Here is a 19959-nt window from a genome sequence, read left to right as displayed (position 1 = left end):
GTCCCTTCACATGAAAATCAGTCTACAGGCTTTGATAGGCAACCTAGGAAGTCCGGGAAGGGCTCATTTTTTAAGTTGCGTTACAAGCCATTCACACATTGGCAAAAAAAAAGGCGAATATTACATGAAAAATTTTATATATTGCACCTTTAACAGTTACTAGAGTTCAGTGTACAATTAATAACAGAGATCTACTGTATAAAAACTGAAACAAGGACTCCCTTTTTTACAGTTTTATGAAAGACATAATTAATATTAATCAGACTAAAGGTCTTCTATCCTCTCCCTCTGTCTTTAGGCAGTGATGTCCAGTGACTTTGCCATCTCGAGATTTAAGTATTTGAGAAAGCTGATTTTGGTTCACGGTCATTGGTGCTATGCACGCTTGGCCAACATGATCCTCTATTTCTTCTACAAGAATGTGGTATGGTTACATTCACAATTACTCAGTTCCTCATACAGCCCTTATTATAGCAGTCTGTATAAATATTTTAATGTATTTGCTGATAAACCTGTGCTGTCCTCATTGTGCCTCTTCTGTTTCCTCTTTCCATGTAGATGTTTGTGAACCTGTTGTTCTGGTACCAGTTTTTCTGTGGGTTTTCAGGCAGCACTATGACCAACTCTTGGGTTCTAATCTTCTTTAACCTGCTCTTCACCTCTGTCCCTCCACTTGTTTACGGCGTGCTGGACAAAGATGTCTCTAGCGGGACACTCCTAGACCTCCCTGATCTCTACCAGTCTGGACAGAACTCTCAGGTGGACGTTCTTTCCCTTACACACTATTCTCTTCTCTGCTTTTCTGTTGTGATCTTGTGTTTTTTTTTTTTAAATGTTATAGATAGTATGAATATTATGGTGGCTTGTTTGTGGTTGCTTGACTGTATATGTGTGACTTTCAGGCCTACCTTCCCTCAACATTCTGGCTGACCATGCTGGATGCTTTTTATCAGAGCTTAGTGTGCTTCTTCATACCTTACTTTGTAAGTCATACTCACGTTCTTCATGTGACTTATTTTAATTGAGCTATTTTGCACTATTCCCTATTGACATTCAATATCTTGGGTGTGCCCAAAAACAGGAAATGTGAAAAGTTTCTTATATATGAAAAATGAGCAAGTTTGTTTAACCTCTGGGGTCTGAGGGTGTTTTGGGCCCTGGAGAAGTTTTGAAATGCCTTGACATTTGTGCTTATTTCAGTTGCTTAAAAACATATATTAATGGCTTAAGTCTGATAACACTGTATTCAGCACAAACTGGGCTACAATAATACAGGTGCATCTCAATAAATTAGAATGTTGTGGAAAAGTTCATTTATTTCAGTAATTCAACTCAAATTGTGAAACTCGTGTATTAAATAAATTCAATGCACACAGACTGAAGTAGTTTAAGTCTTTGGTTCTTTTAATTGTGATGATTTTGGCTCACATTTAACAAAAACCCACCAATTCACTATCTCAAAAAATTAGAATATTTTGACATGCCAATCAGCTAATCAACTCAAAACACCTGCAAAGGTTTCCTGAGCCTTCAAAATGGTCTCTCAGTTTGGTTCACTAGGCTACAAAATCATGGGGAAGACTGCTGATCTGACAGTTGTCCAGAAGACAATCATTGACACCCTTCACAAGGAGGGTAAGCCACAAACATTCACTGCCAAAGAAGCTGGCTGTTCACAGAGTGCTGTATCCAAGCATGTTAACAGAAAGTTGAGTGGGAGGAAAAAGTGTGGAAGAAAAAGATGCACAACCAACCGAGAGAACCGCAGCCTTATGATTGTCAAGCAAAATCGATTCAAGAATTTGGGTGAACTTCACAAGGAATGGACTGAGGCTGGAGTCAAGGCATGTCAAGGAATTTGGCTACAGTTGTCGTATTCCTCTTGTTAAGCCACTCCTGAACCACAGACAACATCAGAGGCGTCTTACCTGGGCTAAGGAGAAGAAGAACTGGACTGCTGCCCAGTGGTCCAAAGTCCTCTTTTCAGATGAGAGCAAGTTCTGTGTTTCATTTGGAAACCAAGGTCCTAGAGTCTGGAGGAAGGGTGGAGAAGCTCATAGCCCAAGTTGCTTGAAGTCCAGTGTTAAGTGTCCACAGTCTGTGATGATTTGGGGTGCAATGTCATCTGCTGGTGTTGGTCCATTGTGTTTTTTGAAAACCAAAGTCACTGCACCCGTTTACCAAGAAATTTTGGAGCACTTCATGCTTCCTTCTGCTGACCAGCTTTTTAAAGATGCTGATTTCATTTTCCAGCAGGATTTGGCACCTGCCCACACTGCCAAAAGCACCAAAAGTTGGTTAAATGACCATGGTGTTGGTGTGCTTGACTGGCCAGCAAACTCACCAGACCTGAACCCCATAGAGAATCCATGGGGTATTGTCAAGAGGAAAATGAGAAACAAGAGACCAAAAAATGCAGATGAGCTGAAGGCCACTGTCAAAGAAACCTGGGCTTCCATACCACCTCAGCAGTGCCACAAACTGATCACCTCCATGCCACGCCGAATTGAGGCAGTAATTAAAGCAAAAGGAGCCCCTACCAAGTACTGAGTTCATATACAGTAAATGAACATACTTTCCAGAAGGCCAACAATTCACTAAAAATGTTTTTTTTATTGGTCTTATGATGTATTCTAATTTTTTGAGATAGTGAATTGGTGGGTTTTTGTTAAATGTGAGCCAAAATCATCACAATTAAAAGAACCAAAGACTTAAACTACTTCAGTCTGTGTGCATTGAATTTATTTAATACACGAGTTTCACAATTTGAGTTGAATTACTGAAATAAATGAACTTTTCCACGACATTCTAATTTATTGAGATGCACCTGTATGTGAGCAACATGTATGTATGCGTGGTTTTTGAAAAAACAAAAAAATTTTGTCACTGAAATAAGGCCATATAACACATACTAAACATTTGTTAACAAGACTTTTGAGAACTGGATCATGTAGCCTAGAGTTTTTGCTATAAAGTGATGTGAAAACCATCCTGATCGCTCATTCATACAAAATGTAGTCATTTAACTTTTGTAAGACACTTTTAGTGTTAGAAAGGCCATATGCGAGGAGGTGTGGATGATCACGAATATTGATGTGATTCACACCTGAAGAGACAAAGACCCCTCCCCTGAGAGAGAATGAATGTTTGTAGCTTATTCACAAAATCAAGTTTAAGTTAAAAGAAGTAATCTGACTATACATTTTCTTTACATAAAGACTTCACTTAAAAACTTTAGACCTATACTACCGTATAAAAGTTTTAGATCTGTAAGATTTTTTAATGTTTTTAAAAGAAGTCTCTTCTGCTCACCAAGGCTGCATTTATTTGATCCAAAATACAGCAAAAACAGTGATATTGTGAAATATTTGTACAATTTAAAATAACTTTTCTATTTGAATATATTGTCAAATGCAATTTATTCCTGTGATCAAAGCTGAATTTTCAGCATCATTACTGCAGTCTTCAGTGTCACATGATCCTTCAGAAATCATTCTGATATGCTGATTTTCTAATATGGGCATATTTACAGCACATTTTACATATTTACACCCGAACAGATAATTGCAAGCACAAGCTTCGTTGATGATAATGAGGCAGCATAAACACTAGTTAAAATATTATCTAAACATTCATATTATTTTTATTTCATATTACATATCATATTTATATCATACAGCATACAATTTAAGTACCGGCTTTAGCCGAAACAACATTTAAATGTAACTAAAACTTGCCTATTAAGACATATTTCAATACCCTGAATCCTGGCTGGCAAGTCTGGAAATTGTCCAACTGGTAAAATATGTACATATTTATATAAAATAGCATGTCAACTAATATGTAAGTAAAACTAAATGACTTACTCATCCGAAATTGTATCTTCGGCTGGATCAAGTCGCTCTTCAAACATTCCTCATCGGATTCCCGCTCTTCTTCTGAGGAAAATGTGAGCTCTTCATCACTATCCAGGAGCTTCCTCACCTGTGTAGCATGCCATCTTCCAAACGCGCAGAAAAGTGAATGAACTTGATGCTTTTTAAGGCATTGTTGGGGGCGTTTACCATTTGCATTGATCGCCTCAGCACATTACCGTATGAATAGAGCGCACTGCGCGTGGGTGTGATCACATTAGCAATAATTAGCTGAGCCAGGAGAAACTGTACATCTCTTTAGTTTCATACAGTATACATTGCAGGAGAATATTTGTTTTAAATTTGAATTGTTTTAGTTAAAAGTGGACATTTTAAGTTTTCTTTAGACATATGTTTCATGTTTGTGTGATAAGTATTCGCGGAGTTTCAGTTCATTTTTTTGACGTGTTTTAGAAAGATGCTCGCAGAGACAGAGACGGCTGAAAGCGCACCCTGTTTATTATTTTTTTATTTTACAAAAGCACAAGGTTTTGTTGTTATTGTGAGTGTACACAAATAAAAGTAGACCCTTTATAGTTTCTAATGATGTCTTACACTTATCTGTATGCCCAAAAATGGAGTATTTTAAGTTGTTTCTGCTGTTATGAGGAAAAAAACCAGCAAGACACGCCAGCGCATCCGTCAACCCCAGAGGGTTAAAGGTGAAGTGCGCAAATTTGTTTCCTATCCCACCTTAATATGCAGAGAAAACTATACTGCCGTGCAAAGGCAAAGTGCAGTAACTACACATTAGGTCACATCAGATCTCATAGGCTGCATTTATACTGCACAGATCTGATCTTTTGACCATATCAAAAAAATAAATAAAAAAAATCGGTCCTGCTTGTTTACAATAATTACCCTCCAAGATGCACTAGGCTGTAAGTCAGCATCATTTAGCATGGTTAGAACATAAGTCACAATCCTAATATGTTTAACATGAGCAGCAATTGTTCATGTTACATGCTATTTTGTTACTTGCAATTGATCTTAGAACAATCAAAAAAACATCACAAGATACAATTCATTCTTCAAAGATGACTCCCTCCACGATTCATATGTAAGGATTCTCATGCATGCATTAATTAACCAAACTGAGCGCTACCAAGTGATGATTTCACAACATAGCCCATCTGTCTGTCATGTAACTTTGACCACATTTATATCCACATCCCCTATTAAGAGTTAATGCTCTATAAGAGTGTACATCTATTCAGAACTACTGTATATGTGGTTAAAGGAATGTTCCGGGTTCAATACAAGTTAAGCTCAATCAACAGCATTTGTATCATAATATTGATTGCCACAAAAATTAATTTTTCTTCTTTAAAAAAAGCAATAATTGAGGTTACAGTAAGGCACTTACAATGGAAGTGAATGGGACCAATTTTTGGTTGATTTAAACACAGAAAAGTGAAGCTTATAATTTTATAAATGCGCTTGCATTAACTCTTCTGTTAAACTCATGTATTATTTGAGCTGCAAAGTTGTTTAAATTGTATTATTTACAGTTGTTTTAGGGTTTGTTGAGATTACGTCGCCATGACAACAAAGATGTAAAATTGGCTATAACTTTACACAGAAAAGGTAAGTGATTTTATCACACTGAAATCATGTTAACATGATATTGTTTATCTCTTGTGGCTATACTTTTGAAACAGTGAGTATTTAACTGTTTATGGATTGTCCCCATTCTCTTCCATTTTAAGTGCCTCACTGTAACTAAATTTTTGCCTTTTTTTTTTTTTTTTTTTTTTTTTTTAAGAAAGAGAGAGATGTCGAAAGTAATTTTTGTGGTAATCATCATTATGCCACAAATGCTGTCGATTGAGCTTAACTTTTATTGAACCCGAAATATTCCTTTAAGAATAATCTAAAACATCTTCTGTTACCGCTATTCTCTTCAGGAAATACTAGAGAGTTGTGGCAAGAATAAATACTCTCCGCACATGTAATTCAACTAAAGAATTCTCTTTGATATCCTCCACATTATGTAAAAATATAATGCATGCCAAATCAGCCTTGAGTGTACCGTGAAACTTCCTGATTTAAGCTAATTTCTTCTAATGTTTGTCATGTTTGTCTCTTTGATGCAAAATGCATGTTTGACTTTTAATAATTGCTTGACATCTCGTATCTCCAGAATAACGTTGTTATACTTGCACGGATATACAGTACACTCACCGAGCACTTTATTAGGAACACCGGTACACCTACTTATTCATGCCATTATCTAATTAGCCAATTGTGTGGCAGCAGTGCAATGCATAAAATCATGCAGATATGAGTCAGAAGCTTCAGTTAATGTTCACATCAGCCATCAGAATGGGGAAAATTGTGATCTCAGTGATTTCGACGGTGGCATGATTGTTGGTGCTGGATGGGCTGGTTTGAGTATTTCTGTAACTGCTGATCTCCTGGGATTTTCATGCACAACAGTCTCTAGAGTTTACTCCGAGTGGTGCCAAAAACAAAAAACATCTAATGAGCGGTAGTTCTGCAGACAGAAACGCCTTGTTGATGAGAGAGGTCACCAGAGAATAGCCAGACTTGTTGGAGCTGACTGAAAGGCTATGGTAACTCAGATAACGCTCTGTACAATTGTAGTGAGCAGAATAGCATCTCAATGCACAACACGTCGAACCTTGAGGCAGATGGGCTACAACAGCAGAAGACCACGTTGGGCACTCAGTGAATGAATAAGAAAATTCTGTTTCAGCAGATATCAGTGTCTGAAATACAAGGAGAATCAGATACGAGTGTTTAGACATAGGTCAGATGTCCAGATATTGGATGTGTATCAGATTTAGAACCACTTGGAAGTGGCTCAAAGCGGATGCCAAAAAGTCCAATCTCATAAGTGTTTTTGATGTTTACACCAATGCAGCAAAGATCCGATCTGTGCTAGATATCGGTGTTAAACAAAAATCTGAATTGGTTGACAGTGTAAATGCAGCCATAGACTATGATTGGTCCTATGTCTCAACTGTATTCATATCTAATCAGTGCATTATCTTGTGTGTATGTACAACACATTTGGATGGACAATAAAACAAAACTTTGAAGCCATTATTTTCAGTGTTGGTGTAATTACTGCATTTTGCCTATACAGGGCAGCATATTATAATTAAGCCATTTAGGTTGATTCCCCTGAAAAAAATGTAAACACTGTGGTACTATCAAAATATTGCTTGGTTTGTCTGGGCATGTTGCCCAGCCTGACACAGCAGCACTGGCTGAACCCCAGTGGGATACGGTGGGAGAGTTTGGGAACCTGTTTGAAAACAGGTCACCTTTTACATTTGGTTACGCTAGTGCCGCAGAAATTACACACTTCACCTTTAAATTTTGTATTTGCAATTTACCTTGCCAGAAACATCTCTAGCCATCCATTTGAAATGTAATTTATCATTAAAATTTTCAGAACAAGTTTATATATAAACTATTACATACTGTCTTTTGTATTCTATGAAGGCATATGCAGGGTCTGATATTGGAGTATTCTCCTTTGGCTCTCCAATTAACGGCTCCGCCCTCCTCATCATCCTCCTGCATCAAGTCATTGAGAGCCGCACACTGGTGAGCCTATCAGCTTTCACAAAATGTTGTGCTACGCAAATGTGTCCACAATATGGTTGGACCCTTTTCACAGACTGTGATGCGTTTCCACCCTATTTAGCTGTGTGAATCTGGCAAACTTTTTTATATTTGCAATTTTTAAATTATTTTAAAATGTTTTTTTTTATTATTCTTTTTTCATTTGGAAAGTTGTGGAAATGTAATCGTGGCATTTTTCTTTTGATGTTGGAGCAAATGGGTAAGCAAAAATTATATTTGCTGTGGTCTTCCGTTTACTCTCATTCACCGCTTTCGAAGTTTACGCTGCAATTTTTTACTTATGCGTTCCAAAACCCGGAAGTGTAAAAAGGCTCCATTGTTACTAGACTGCAGTGTAACATGTAAAGTAAATCTTTAGGATAATTATTGCATTCAAAACCAGATTTTGTAACACAATTTGCACAATGTACCACAGTAACTAATGTCTATATGTCTGGAGTAGTGTCTGTGTATCTTCTGCTAATGATGGTTTTTTGTGATTTTTGCAGACATGGCTACACGCTGGATTGCTGCTCTTCAGTGCCCTGTTCTATTATGTCTTTGTTTTCGTGTTCAGCGTTATATGTGTGACATGCAGTTCCCCTGCAAACCCCATTGGCATTGAGACAAAAATGATGTCTGACCCACTCTACTATTTCGTATGTGGACTTACCACAGTCCTGGCACTGCTGCCAAGGTACAACACACACATATCTTCTCATTCTTTTATCATTCACAATACCAGTACCAAAGTACCGAAGCATAGTGAGCTACCTACCTAGACAGCATTTTAAGGCATCTCAGGTGCACTCCTGATGTGAATGTTTCCAAAAGGATAGAGTAGATAATTTTGATGCCTTCTAAGATAACTTTTCAGTATTGAAAGAAATATATTTATAATTAAAAGTTAAAGTTCAATTGAATTAGAAATAGACTGTTTTAAGAAATATTTGTCCTTATTAAAGTGTCGCATTTTTAGCTAAGCAACATGCTAATGTCAAACTCTATTGTAGACAGTCCAAGAGTTCAAAAGGTTTCGGAGCAGAATTTATGTGATGTATTTTTTAACCCTTGGCTTTTCTCACATATCTGTTCCTCTGTCACAGGATGCTGCTTCGTGTCTTTTGTAACACCTTCTGTCCTTCTGACCTGGTGAGAGCTCAGAAAATGGAGAAACTTCCTCCAGAAGACTATTTCTCTCGTGTTCGGCAGTGGAGGGACAACAAAGCCACTAAAAAATTGTCCCCCAGACACATCCCTCAAAGCCTCACTGTGAATGCTGATGCCCCCAATTTAACAGACTGTATTCCAGAAGCAGGCGCTGTTCTCTCCTGACCGATAACAAAATCGCTGCCTTTAACCTTATAAGCATGGTCATTAGTTGAAATAATGACCCTTTATTTTTGCACTTTAATGATTGGCAGGTACTCTGACCAATCAGACCTCAGAGCTGGCTTTCCTCTGAACAACGAGAGTGTTTTCAAATACCTGGGTTCTTTTGCCTTCGGGGGCTGGAGCTTACAGCTGGACTGCATTGCAAACTCTGAGTCCATTGTGATGTCGGTTTTATATAGACTTAAATGTGGTCTAGCGTCTCCTGACTGATAAGCAGAGATTTGTTTACACATCACAGGCTGTGCCTGTGGCCTTTTAAATTACATATGAGATTCTCATTTCCCTTGACACCAAATACAGGCATAACTCCCACACAATCTTATTTTAAACTTTTACATTCAATCAGCCTGTAAATTACCATCTTCTTCTCTGTTTGAGCTAGTCTGCAGACATGGTTAAATATGAAAAATGATTGAAACATATTACAATTCCAGTAGCATCAATTGAACATTTTCAGGTGACTAATAATCACTGTTTGATGGACACTTAAAATGAAAGAAGTGAATTGAAGGGATGAGCAGCCTGAATGTTGGGATGAAAAAGTGTCACTATATTTGCACATACTTATTTTTGCTGATCTGGTAGTCTCTAAGTAATTAGGAAATGCATTACTGTTTCTTGCTCTTTAAAATCTTATCATGGAGAACATACTGCAATGCCTTTACAGTTAGGACAGTATGAATTTTTCCTGCTCAGGAATAAACTGAAATGAAAAGAAAAATGAGCTAATGTGTTTGTGACTTAATGTCCTTTTATACTCAATTCCTGTGTTCATGCTGAAAAGCAAACATGTCTACCAGATGAATCACAAATGGGCAGATTCAGTATTTTATGACAAACTAACGCTAGTTTGCTTTTAATGCAAAAAAAATATTCTTATGGCAAAAATGTTTGCTTGAGTTTTGAAAGTGATAATTGATCTTGGATGATTTCACGTGACTGACTTGGAAACGTATTATTTGTTGTCATTTATCACTGAAAATCTCATGTAAGCCATTTGTACTATTTTCAAAATTTGTAATAAACCACTCAAAACTTGTCTGTTTTGTTTGACATGAATGAGTACTGTAAATGTGTACACAACAGGTAGGGCAAATACAAGTGGGACACTTTCTGATAATCTGTCATTACTAATTTATAATTAACTTAATTATTGGCATTATATTATGCTGTTTAGCCAGAAGGGTACTGGCTCCCAAAGTGAGCCTTGATTTTCCCAGGGTTATTTTTTCTCCATTAACCAACATCTTGTGGAGTTTTTGTTTGTTGTTGTTGTTCCTTGCAACGGTCGTTTGCTCACTAGGGGGTCTAAATACAAATATTATTGACTTATTAAGGCACAATCTACAATAAAATTATCAAATCGCACAATGATGACTTAGACATTACAGCTTTATTTTCTGTCATAGTATAATTTTTTGTACAGCTGCTTTGAAACGACTTTGAAAAGCACTGTACAAATAAAATGATGACTTAATGCTGATTTAAAAAAAATAAAAATAATAATTAGCCCCTTTTCTCCCAATTTGGCATGCCCAATTCCCACTACTTGGTAGGTCCTCGTGGTGGTGCGGTTACATCAATCCGGCTGGCGGAGGACAAGTCTCAGTTGCCTCCACTTCTGAGACAGTCAATCCGCGCATCTTATCACATGGCTCGTTGTGCATGACACAGCGGAGACTCCGCATGTGGAGGCTCATGCTGCTCTCCGCGATCCACGCATAACTTACCACACGCCCCATTGAGAGCGAGAACCATTAATCGCGACCACGAGGAGGTTACCCCATGTGACTCTACCCTCCCTAGCAACCGGGCCAATTTGGTTGCTTAGGAGACTTGGCTGGAGTCACTCAGCACGCCCTGGATTCGAACTCGTGACTCCAGGGGTGGTAGTCAGCATCAATAGCTGCCCAGGCCTCCAGTAAGGTCTGTGTGACACATATTAGTTCTGTTTTCAGACTATAACAAATCAAATGCAAAAAAAATAAAAAAAACATTTGAAACTGCATTATTATTATTAGTTTTGGTTACTTCATGAATGGATATTTGCCCCCTTTTCTTTCCTTTTTATAACCTTATTTTTTCTAAATTGTGACTTTCTGCTTCTGATTCTCTAGTTTGTGATGGCATTCATCTGTGGGCCATATACTTTTTTTCTTCCCTTAATAACACTTCAGCTCTTGGTTCTTCTTATGTTAGGGTAGTTAAGCATTAAATCCAGAGTTGGAAAGTAACGAATTACAACTACTCTAGTTACAATACTTTTTTAGGTATAAATAAATAATAGTACTTGAGTTGATTAAAAATTAAGTATTCCACTTCACTACAGTTATTTTTCAAGTACAAAAAAAATACATAACATTTCTGAATTTTTGGGAAGAAAAAATTTATAAGCGCTAAATTTGTTTATAAACTAAAACACACTGTGCACAGCACGACGGAAGCCCGCAGGGCACAGCATCCTGAGCACAGCAGTGGTGTCCTCTCTTCTCTAGCTTCTCCAAGACTTTCTGCCCTGTGACTATACAAGAACTGTAATACTGTGATTTTCTGCATATTTCATTTAAATCTGGAAAAAAGCCATTCATTCATGTATGAGAATATACTATGCCAATAGTGTCAGAAATTAACGGGGATTTTTGTATAAATTAACAAAAATATCCCAGAAATTCAAAATATGGGGGCAAAAAATGCCCACGCAATGAGTTGTTTTATTAATAATATCTGATATAGGGACACCCTGGACGCCATGCAAGGAGCAGACGTGTGAACGACGAGTTCTGCGCACTTTGCTGAATTTTCAATTATTTTCATATTATAATCTGGTGAAATTTGTTACACCCAGTTACACATTTGCCTTTTGTTGCAAAATATGGCAAAGAAGTCAAAATCCTCGGGCTCGGGAGACATTAAAAGACACTTTCATGTTCAGGATGAAAGCCCCGACAGGCCTACAGACCGGGGACTCGATTTGGATGGCGCGGCAAGAGAGGAGATCCAGCGTCAGTTGTCCAACATGTCGGTGATGTTGACGAAGATTCTTGCTGACTTGGAAGATCTCGCTGTAATACGTCGATCGATCACGGCGATGGAAATAAAATTCTCCGAGTTAAGTACAAGAGTGACTGATGTTGAAAAACGAATCGATTTTCTGGAATCTTCAGAGAGAGAATTAGCCGCTAATCCACCCGCGACCAAAGTTGATCTGGAACATCTCCTTGAAAAGCTTGAAGATCTTGAGAATAGAAGCCGCAGGAATAACGTTCGAATTGTTGGAATTCTTGAGCTTGAGGAGGGCAGAGATATGGTGAAATTCCTAGACGAGTTTTTCCCGAGTCTGCTCGACATAACAGGCCACAAGCTGGAAATTGAGCGAGCTCACAGAGTCCCATCTCACAGATCTGCTGAGGAAGACAGGCCCAGATCGATTCTGGACAGATTTCTGAGATCATCCGATAAAGATCTTGTGTTGCGCCAGGCGAGGAGCAAAGGGAAGATTTCTTGGAAGAACCATAATATTTTCTTGTTCCCAGACTTTGCGAGTTCGACGAGAGAGAAACGTGATCGGTTCAAGGAATGTAAGAAACTCTTACATTAGAAAAACATCTAGTTTTTCTGCCAAAACTGAGAATAGAAACGAAGGTCGGTCGCAAAGTATTCACATGTCCAAATCTGGCAATGTCTTTTATAGAATCAATGACTGAGTAAACCATTGGATGTTTCTCATGTGAGTGGGCCTGACTCGCTATACTAACTCTTGAGGATGCTGGGCGACATTTTGGATTTTTTGCGTTGGCTCCGCCGAGCGGCTGGAGCTTGTTTTGTGAATAACACTTTTCCTTAAAGAAACTTTTGCATTGATAAAAGATTACTTTTGCATTGAAGTTCCCGGACAGATTGAGAGTGGACACTACGGATGACCGCAAAATATCTACATGCTGCTCACACAAAGGATGTTTTTTATGAAGCCGACGGATTATGTAAGTCATGGTATATACTTTTATGCAGCCTCCGAGTGAATTGACTCGACCATCCGGGGAACCGGGATGCTGGTGTTGTTTCTTTTTGTATTGGTTCCGCCTAGCGGCTGGAGCTTGTTCTATTGAATAACACTCCTTTGGAACAGCTGTGCATTAATCTGTTCGTTCTTCGTGCTTATTCCTCCTGCTGGCTGGAGTTTGTTTTGTTGAGTTTTTTTTTTTTTATGGGACATTGGAATGATTACGTCATCCGCAGAACTCGTAACAGCTGGCTCACTGAACACTCGTTTGTCTGTCCGAGGAATATGAACGGTTTTATATCAGCTGGAATTTGTCTTGTGGAAGATCACACCTTTAAAACAGTTCTGTGAATGAATCTACACATTCTTAGTGTTCATTCTTCCTATTGACTGGGTTTATTTTACAAAGTATTTTCTGTTATGTAATTTTGCCTCACAAATTTGTGAGGCAAAATTGAGCAATCCGATGGCAAAGTTGTCGTGGGGGCTCGTGGGCGTTCATGGACCTTTTGAGTTTAGAGGGATTGTCGCCGGTTTGTTTTGTTCAGGGGTTGATTGTTTCACTATTCGGGAATGTGGTCTATATAATTTTGTTTTTGACACACAATTTATTTTTTCTTCTATATCAAAATGTCAAATGTTAATATGAGTGTACTATCTCTCTCCACGTGGAATGTGAATGGGTTGGGTCACCCCATAAAAAGAAGGAAGGTTATTTCTTTTCTTAAACGTAAGAAATATGATCTCTCCCCGCAGGAAGCTGAAAAATTTGGGAAGATATGGGGTGGACATGTTTTCTTTAGTGTTGGCTCAAGTAAGAGCAAGGGAGTCATTATATTGGTAAATAAACATCTACAATTCAAATGTCTCAAACAGAGCAAAGATAAATTAGGAAGAGTAATTATTGTTTTAGCTGAAATTCAAGGGCAAAGGTTGATTTTGGCTAATATTTACGCACCTAACGCTGATGATCAGGGCTTTTTTATAGATCTTGAAGGGATGTTGCAAACTGTTGGCACCCCTCATGATATAATATTGGGAGGAGACTTTAATCTTTTGATGGACTCTGTCCTTGATCATAGTGAAGCAAAAGTGTGTAAACCCCCTAGAGCAACACTGACGCTTCACAGGATGTGTAAAAATCTTGGTCTTACAGACATTTGGAGACTTTTGAACCCATCTGGTAGGGACTATAAATTTTTCACCCACAAGATTTATTCTAGAATAGATTTTTTTTTAATATCCATATCCCTCATTTCATCTGTTGTTGATTGCTCAATTGGAAATATCTTAGTCTCGGATCATGCTCTGGTGAGTTTAAAGGTGATGCCACATATAGAAAAAAATAAATCTTATAGTTGACGCCTTAATGTGTCCCTTTTGCAAAATCCTGATTTCCAACAAATGTTAAAGACTGAAATCAGTGTTTATATGGAGACCAACTGGTCCTCGGTATCCTCTGTGGGCGTGGCTTGGGAGGCACTTAAGGCGGTTCTTAGGGGTCGGATCATACAGTACGCCTCATTCATCAAAAAATCCAAAGGACAAGAACTCGTGGAGTTGGAAGGAAATATTAAAAGTGCAGAGGCAGAGCTGAAGCGCCGTATGTCATCTGATGGCCTCAGAGAATTGACTCGTTTGAAATACAGATATAATACTATTCTGTCACAGAAAGTGGAGTTTTGGTTATTCAGGGCAAGACAGTCATACTTTGAGTCAGGTGATAAAGCAGGAAAACTTTTGGCTAGATATATAAAGCAGAGAGAGTCTTTTTGTATCATTCCCTCAGTGAAATCTGCTTGTGGTGAAATATTTACCTCGGCTATTGATATTAATAATGCTTTTAAAGAGTTCTATCTTGATCGCTATAGTTCCACGTCTTCTACTGATGAAGATATTAGGAACTTTGTGGAACAATTAGATCTCCCTAAACTGACGAATGAGCAAAAAAACTCTCTTGATTCTGAGATAACCTTGGAGGAGCTTGATGAGGTAATTAAGGCCTTACCTACAGGCAAAGCTCTGGAGCCTGACGGCTTTTCCTCTGAGTTTTTCAAATCTTATGCTACAGAACTGGCGCCACTTTTGTTAGAAGTTTATACTGATTCATTAAAGATAAAGAATTTTATTCCCAGCAAATTTGTCTGATTTAGTCAGAGTTAATTTTGATCCCTTAATAAAAAGGTTTTCGAATGATGTGGACAAGTGGGCTTCATTACACTTATTGATGATTGGGAAGGTTAATGTCATTAAAATGAATTGCATTCCAAAATTTAACTATCTGCTACAATCTCTCCCTGTAGATGTCCCTCTCTCTTATTTTAAGCAATTTGATAGCATAGTGAAGTCCTTCATTTGGAATGGTAAGCATCCCAGGTTAAATTTCAGTAAATTACATAGGCTGATTGACAAAGGTGGGTTAGGCCTACCCAAGATTTTATTTTATTATTATGCATTCAGTCTTAGACATTTGGTTCACTGGTCGCTTCCACCTGAGAGAGCCCCTCCCTGGTTTTGTATTGAAAAGGAAGTTCTTGCCCCTATCTCGCCACTGCAAAGCCTTTCGATCAAACTAGCTGGAGAGGTTAAGTCGCACCCTGTTATTTTGCATTTACACTCGATATGGACAAAAGTGTCCAGAGTGTTTAATTCTGATATTTATTTAAATGTTGCCTTGAGCAGATGGCAGAACCCTTAACTATGCATTAATAAGTCCCCTTTCTGTTGGTCAGATTGGATTGTGAGGGGGGTTAATGCACTTGGTGACCTATATGAGGGTGGAGTATTGAGATCTTTTGAAAATTTGGTTCAACATTTTGGGATCCCAGATCTCAGTTTTATAAGTATTTACAGCTGTGCCACCTGCTTTGCTCTGTTTTTGGGAGTAGCATACACCCCCCTAGAGCGGCAGATACTCTGGAAGTGGTGATTGCTGCTTTTGGGAAGGGTCATGAGGCATCAGTGTATTACTCCTTGTTAAGAGTCTGGGGGACCGAGCTTTAAATTCTCTTAAAAGATTATGGGAGAAAGATTTAAACTTGGTATTGGAGGAGGGAGTGTGGGCAAGGATTCTAAAAACATAAAGTCTGCATCTAGAGATGCAAGGGTTCGCCTTATGCAATTTAAGATTTTACATAGATTTTATTGGACACCATCTAGATTGTATAGGCTTGGTCTTAAGGACACACCCATCTGCTGGCGATGCCATACTGAAGATGGAAACACCATCCATGTTTTTTGGGGGTGCCTTAAGATCCAAGAATTTTGGCTGAAGGTGCAAAGTTTTGTGTGCGATGTGTTGGGCACTCAGGTCTTGTTCTGCCCCAGACTCTGTATTTTGGGTGATAGGGAGGTCATGGATTTGGTAGATAAGCACATGAAGGACTGGGTTTTGACCGGTGTGATGATTGGTAGACAGGTTATTTTGAGGAGTTGAAAGTCGGATGGAGCACCCTCGTTCCCGGAGATGGGGAGGGTGGCTGCCTTCGAGGAGGGGTCGAGTATTAGGATGGGGGTTAGGGAAACTTACAATAAGAAATGGGGCAATTATTTAGCATTTTTGAGGGAATCTCGTGGTGGGGCGGTGGAGGGAGTAATTTAAAGTTTTTATTTTTATTTTTTTTTTTATTTGTATTATTATTATACTTGATTATTGTATGTTATTTTATGTTGTTGTTTTAGTTTTCTGTGTGTGTGTGTCTATATTCTATTGACCACAGGGGTGTTCGTGGGGGGGTCAGGGTGGTTTGAGAGTTTGGTAGGGGGAGGGGATATAGTGGGGGTTTAATGTAAAAAGTTTTTGATTCATTATATAGATGTTGTATTTCTTGTGTTAAATTATGAATCAATAAAAAAATTTTAATAACAAAAAAAAATAATAATAATATCTGATATAGTTACAATTACATATATTGCGATCTTCTTTTGACTTTTCACTGAAATTCTTTGGCATTTAGAAGCTGCTAGTTTAGGACCTGTGAGGAGTCTGTTTCTCAAACTAGAGACTGTGATTTACTTGTCTTTTTGTTGTGCAGTTGGGCCGTCCACTTCCCTCTCTATCCTGGTTGGAGATTCTTTTTTCAAAACCATAATGCATGGAATAACCTTCATCTCTCTAAAAGAATAGACTTTAGGAGAAAATAGAATTTCAGGAGAAATGTGTTTCTTTTTGCTTATTTTTAAAACCAAAATTTGCCTTGCAAGTGTTGAGCAACTTGTAAGAACTCAATACTTCAGCAAATGGGAAAAACCCCAACTATATTGTGATTTCCACATGGTAGCACAACCATTTTCAATTGTTCTAATTATAAGAACATTTTCTTGAGTACCAAATTAGCACTTTAGAATGCTTTTATAAGGAACAAGTGACACAGTATATGTTTGCCATCACGGGTAAAGAAAAAAAGGAATAAATACCACTTAAAACAATTATTTCAAACTGTAATAATAATTTGCAATTAATGATTTTGGCAGTATTTTTGATCAGTTGAATGCATCCTTGGTGAAAGGAAGGATCGGTTTCTTTCAAGAACAAAAATATCTTTATTTTCTAAAAATGGAAGCATATATACAATATATAATATAATTTTCATGAAGTAACTTGTAACATAATTACTTGAGTAGTTTTTTGCAAACTACTTATTTACTCCTACTTGAGTCACAATATTTCTCAGTACTTCTACTTGTACTCAAGTGAATTATTTCTTCAGTAGCAGTACTTTTTCCACCACTGATTAAATATATGCTCAAATATGGTAATAAAAAAGTTTAACATATAACATATAGGGAAGAGCATAGAAGTTTATGAAGACCAAACTCCTCCTGCATTTTATTTGTGGTGTTCACTTGATATGTCTGTTCCAGGGATTAATAAGGCAGCTGCAGTTCAATTATGAGGAAATTCTTCTTTAATTTCACAGATTTCTGTGCACTGGGGGGTGTTAGAAGAAAACAGATCATTGATTGATTGTGTAAGCTGGTGAAACCACTATGTTATTTAATTTTTTATGGGGTTTTTGTGAAAAGGAAGTCTCTACACTGCCAGAATACAGTAAAAATGCTACAATAAAAAATAAATAAATAAATAAATAAAAAGAATGTAAAAGTAATTTTACGGTGAAATATTATAATAGTTTTTTAAAACATGATTTTTACCATAGCATTAACAGTAAAAATATATACTATGTATATTTTGTTTAACTGGAGAATACATGCACTTTTTACTGTAAACTATTTGTAAAAAAATATGGTGAAAAACAATAATCGGGCATTCTCAGAAGTCCCTGTGTGACCCATTACATTTAATTATATTTTATGGGAATAGTTATGTTTCCTCTTATTTTTTATATCAGATTTGTACATTGAGTGTTCTATGTTATATTTATGTAGTTTAGTTAATGTTTATTGCATTATTTTAGTGCCACATGTGTTATCCTGATGGTGTTTTGTGTTTGTGTGAGTGAGCACTGTCTCTACATGTACAATAATTATTGCTCCTGGAAAGTCATCATGTGGCCTTTTGTAGTTATTATGATGATTTAACAATACATTTTAAAGTGAAAAGTAGACTTTTATAGTCAGGTTTACAGGCCTCCTTGCTCACACATGCTTTTTCAGTTCTGCCCACAGATTTTCTATCAGGGCTTTGTGATGGCCACTCCAATACCTTGACTTTGTTGTCCTTAAGCCATTTTGCCACAACTTTGGAGGTATGCTTGGGGTCATTGTCCATTTGGAAAGCCCATTTGCAACCGAGCTTTAACTTCCTGGCTGATGTCTTAAGATGTTGCTTCAATATATCCACATCATTTTCCTTCCTCATGATGCCATCTATTTTGTGAAGTGCACCAGTTCCTCCTGCAGCAAAGCACCCCCACAACATGATGCTGCCACCCCCATGCTTTACAGTTAGGATGGTGTTCTTCGGCTTGCAAGCATCCACCTTTTTCCTCCAAACATAACGATGGTCATTATGGCCAAACAGTTCAATTTTGTTTCATCAGCCCAGAGGACATTTCTCCAAAAAGTAAGATCTTTGTCCCCATGGGCAGTTTTGGAGCAGTGGCTTCTTCCTTGCTGAGCAGCCTTTCAGGTTATGTCGACATAGGACTCGTTTTACTGTGGATATAGATACTTGTCTACCTGTTTCCTCCAGAATCTTCACAAGGTCCTTTGCAGTTGTTCTGGGATTGATTTGCACTTTTCGCACCAAACTACATTCATCTCTAGGAGACAGAATGTGTCTCCTTCCTGAGCGGTATGATGGTTGCGTGGTCCCATGGTGTTTATACTTGTGTACTATTGTTTGTACAGATGAACGTGGCACCTTCAGGCATTTGGAAATTACTCCCAAGGATGAACCAGACTTGTGGAGGTCCACAGTTTTTGGCTGATTTATTTTGATTTTCCCATGATGTCAAGCAAAGAGGCACTGAGTTTGAAGGTAGGCCTTAAAATACATCCACAGGTACACCTCCAGTTCAGTACACCTCCTATCAGAAGCTAATTGGCTAATTGCCCAGAGTCTTGACATCATTTTCTGAAATTTTCCAAGCTGCTTAAAAGGCACAGTTAACTTAGTATATGTAAACTTCTGACCCAGAAGTCAATTAAAAGTGTCTGTATACAATTGTTGGAAAGATTACTCATGTCATGCACAAAGTAGATGTCCTAAACGACTTGCCAAAACTATAGTTTGCTAATATTAAATCTGTGGAGTGGTTAAAAAATTATTTTTAATGACGTCAACCTTAGTGTGTGTAAACTCCTGACTTCAACTGTATGTATTTCTGCTACTATAATAAAGTGAGCCTATAAAATATAATGAAGTTTGTTTTCTGTAAGAGTTTCAGATTCAGTATTCTTTGTTTCCCCCCAGAACATATCACTAAAATAAAAGTTATACAAGTATGAATTCTCAACTTACCAAAAGCAATTTCTAATATGACTGACAATGAATATGCTTGTGATATTCAGGAGTGTGTACACTGTATCTGTCTTCCTAACACAGTTTCCCTTTTGTAAAAATGTACAATGTACAATAAATAAAATATA

General features: G+C 37.7%; 1 protein-coding gene across 3 annotated transcripts in view; it reads left to right on the top strand.

Annotated features, from left to right (window-relative positions):
- LOC127414269 (phospholipid-transporting ATPase VD-like) overlaps nt 1-9945 on the top strand; it is a 41139-nt gene extending 31194 nt beyond the window's left edge. For all 3 annotated transcript variants that reach the window (XM_051652185.1, XM_051652184.1, XM_051652186.1), the window contains 6 exons: nt 299-424; nt 559-759; nt 903-983; nt 7389-7493; nt 8021-8208; nt 8618-9945. In XM_051652185.1, the coding sequence (XP_051508145.1) occupies nt 299-424; nt 559-759; nt 903-983; nt 7389-7493; nt 8021-8208; nt 8618-8846 (930 nt within the window). In that variant the 3' untranslated portion in view covers nt 8847-9945. The remainder of the gene's footprint in view (nt 1-298; nt 425-558; nt 760-902; nt 984-7388; nt 7494-8020; nt 8209-8617) is intronic.
- Nucleotides 9946-19959: the final 10014 nt, after the last annotated feature.

The sequence above is a fragment of the Myxocyprinus asiaticus genome, chromosome 23 (assembly GCF_019703515.2).
Source record: "Myxocyprinus asiaticus isolate MX2 ecotype Aquarium Trade chromosome 23, UBuf_Myxa_2, whole genome shotgun sequence".
In the NCBI taxonomy this organism is placed as follows: Eukaryota; Metazoa; Chordata; class Actinopteri; order Cypriniformes; family Catostomidae; genus Myxocyprinus; species Myxocyprinus asiaticus.
The sequence above is the reverse complement of the archived record's forward strand: the minus strand, read 5'-3'. Positions and strand labels throughout refer to the sequence as shown.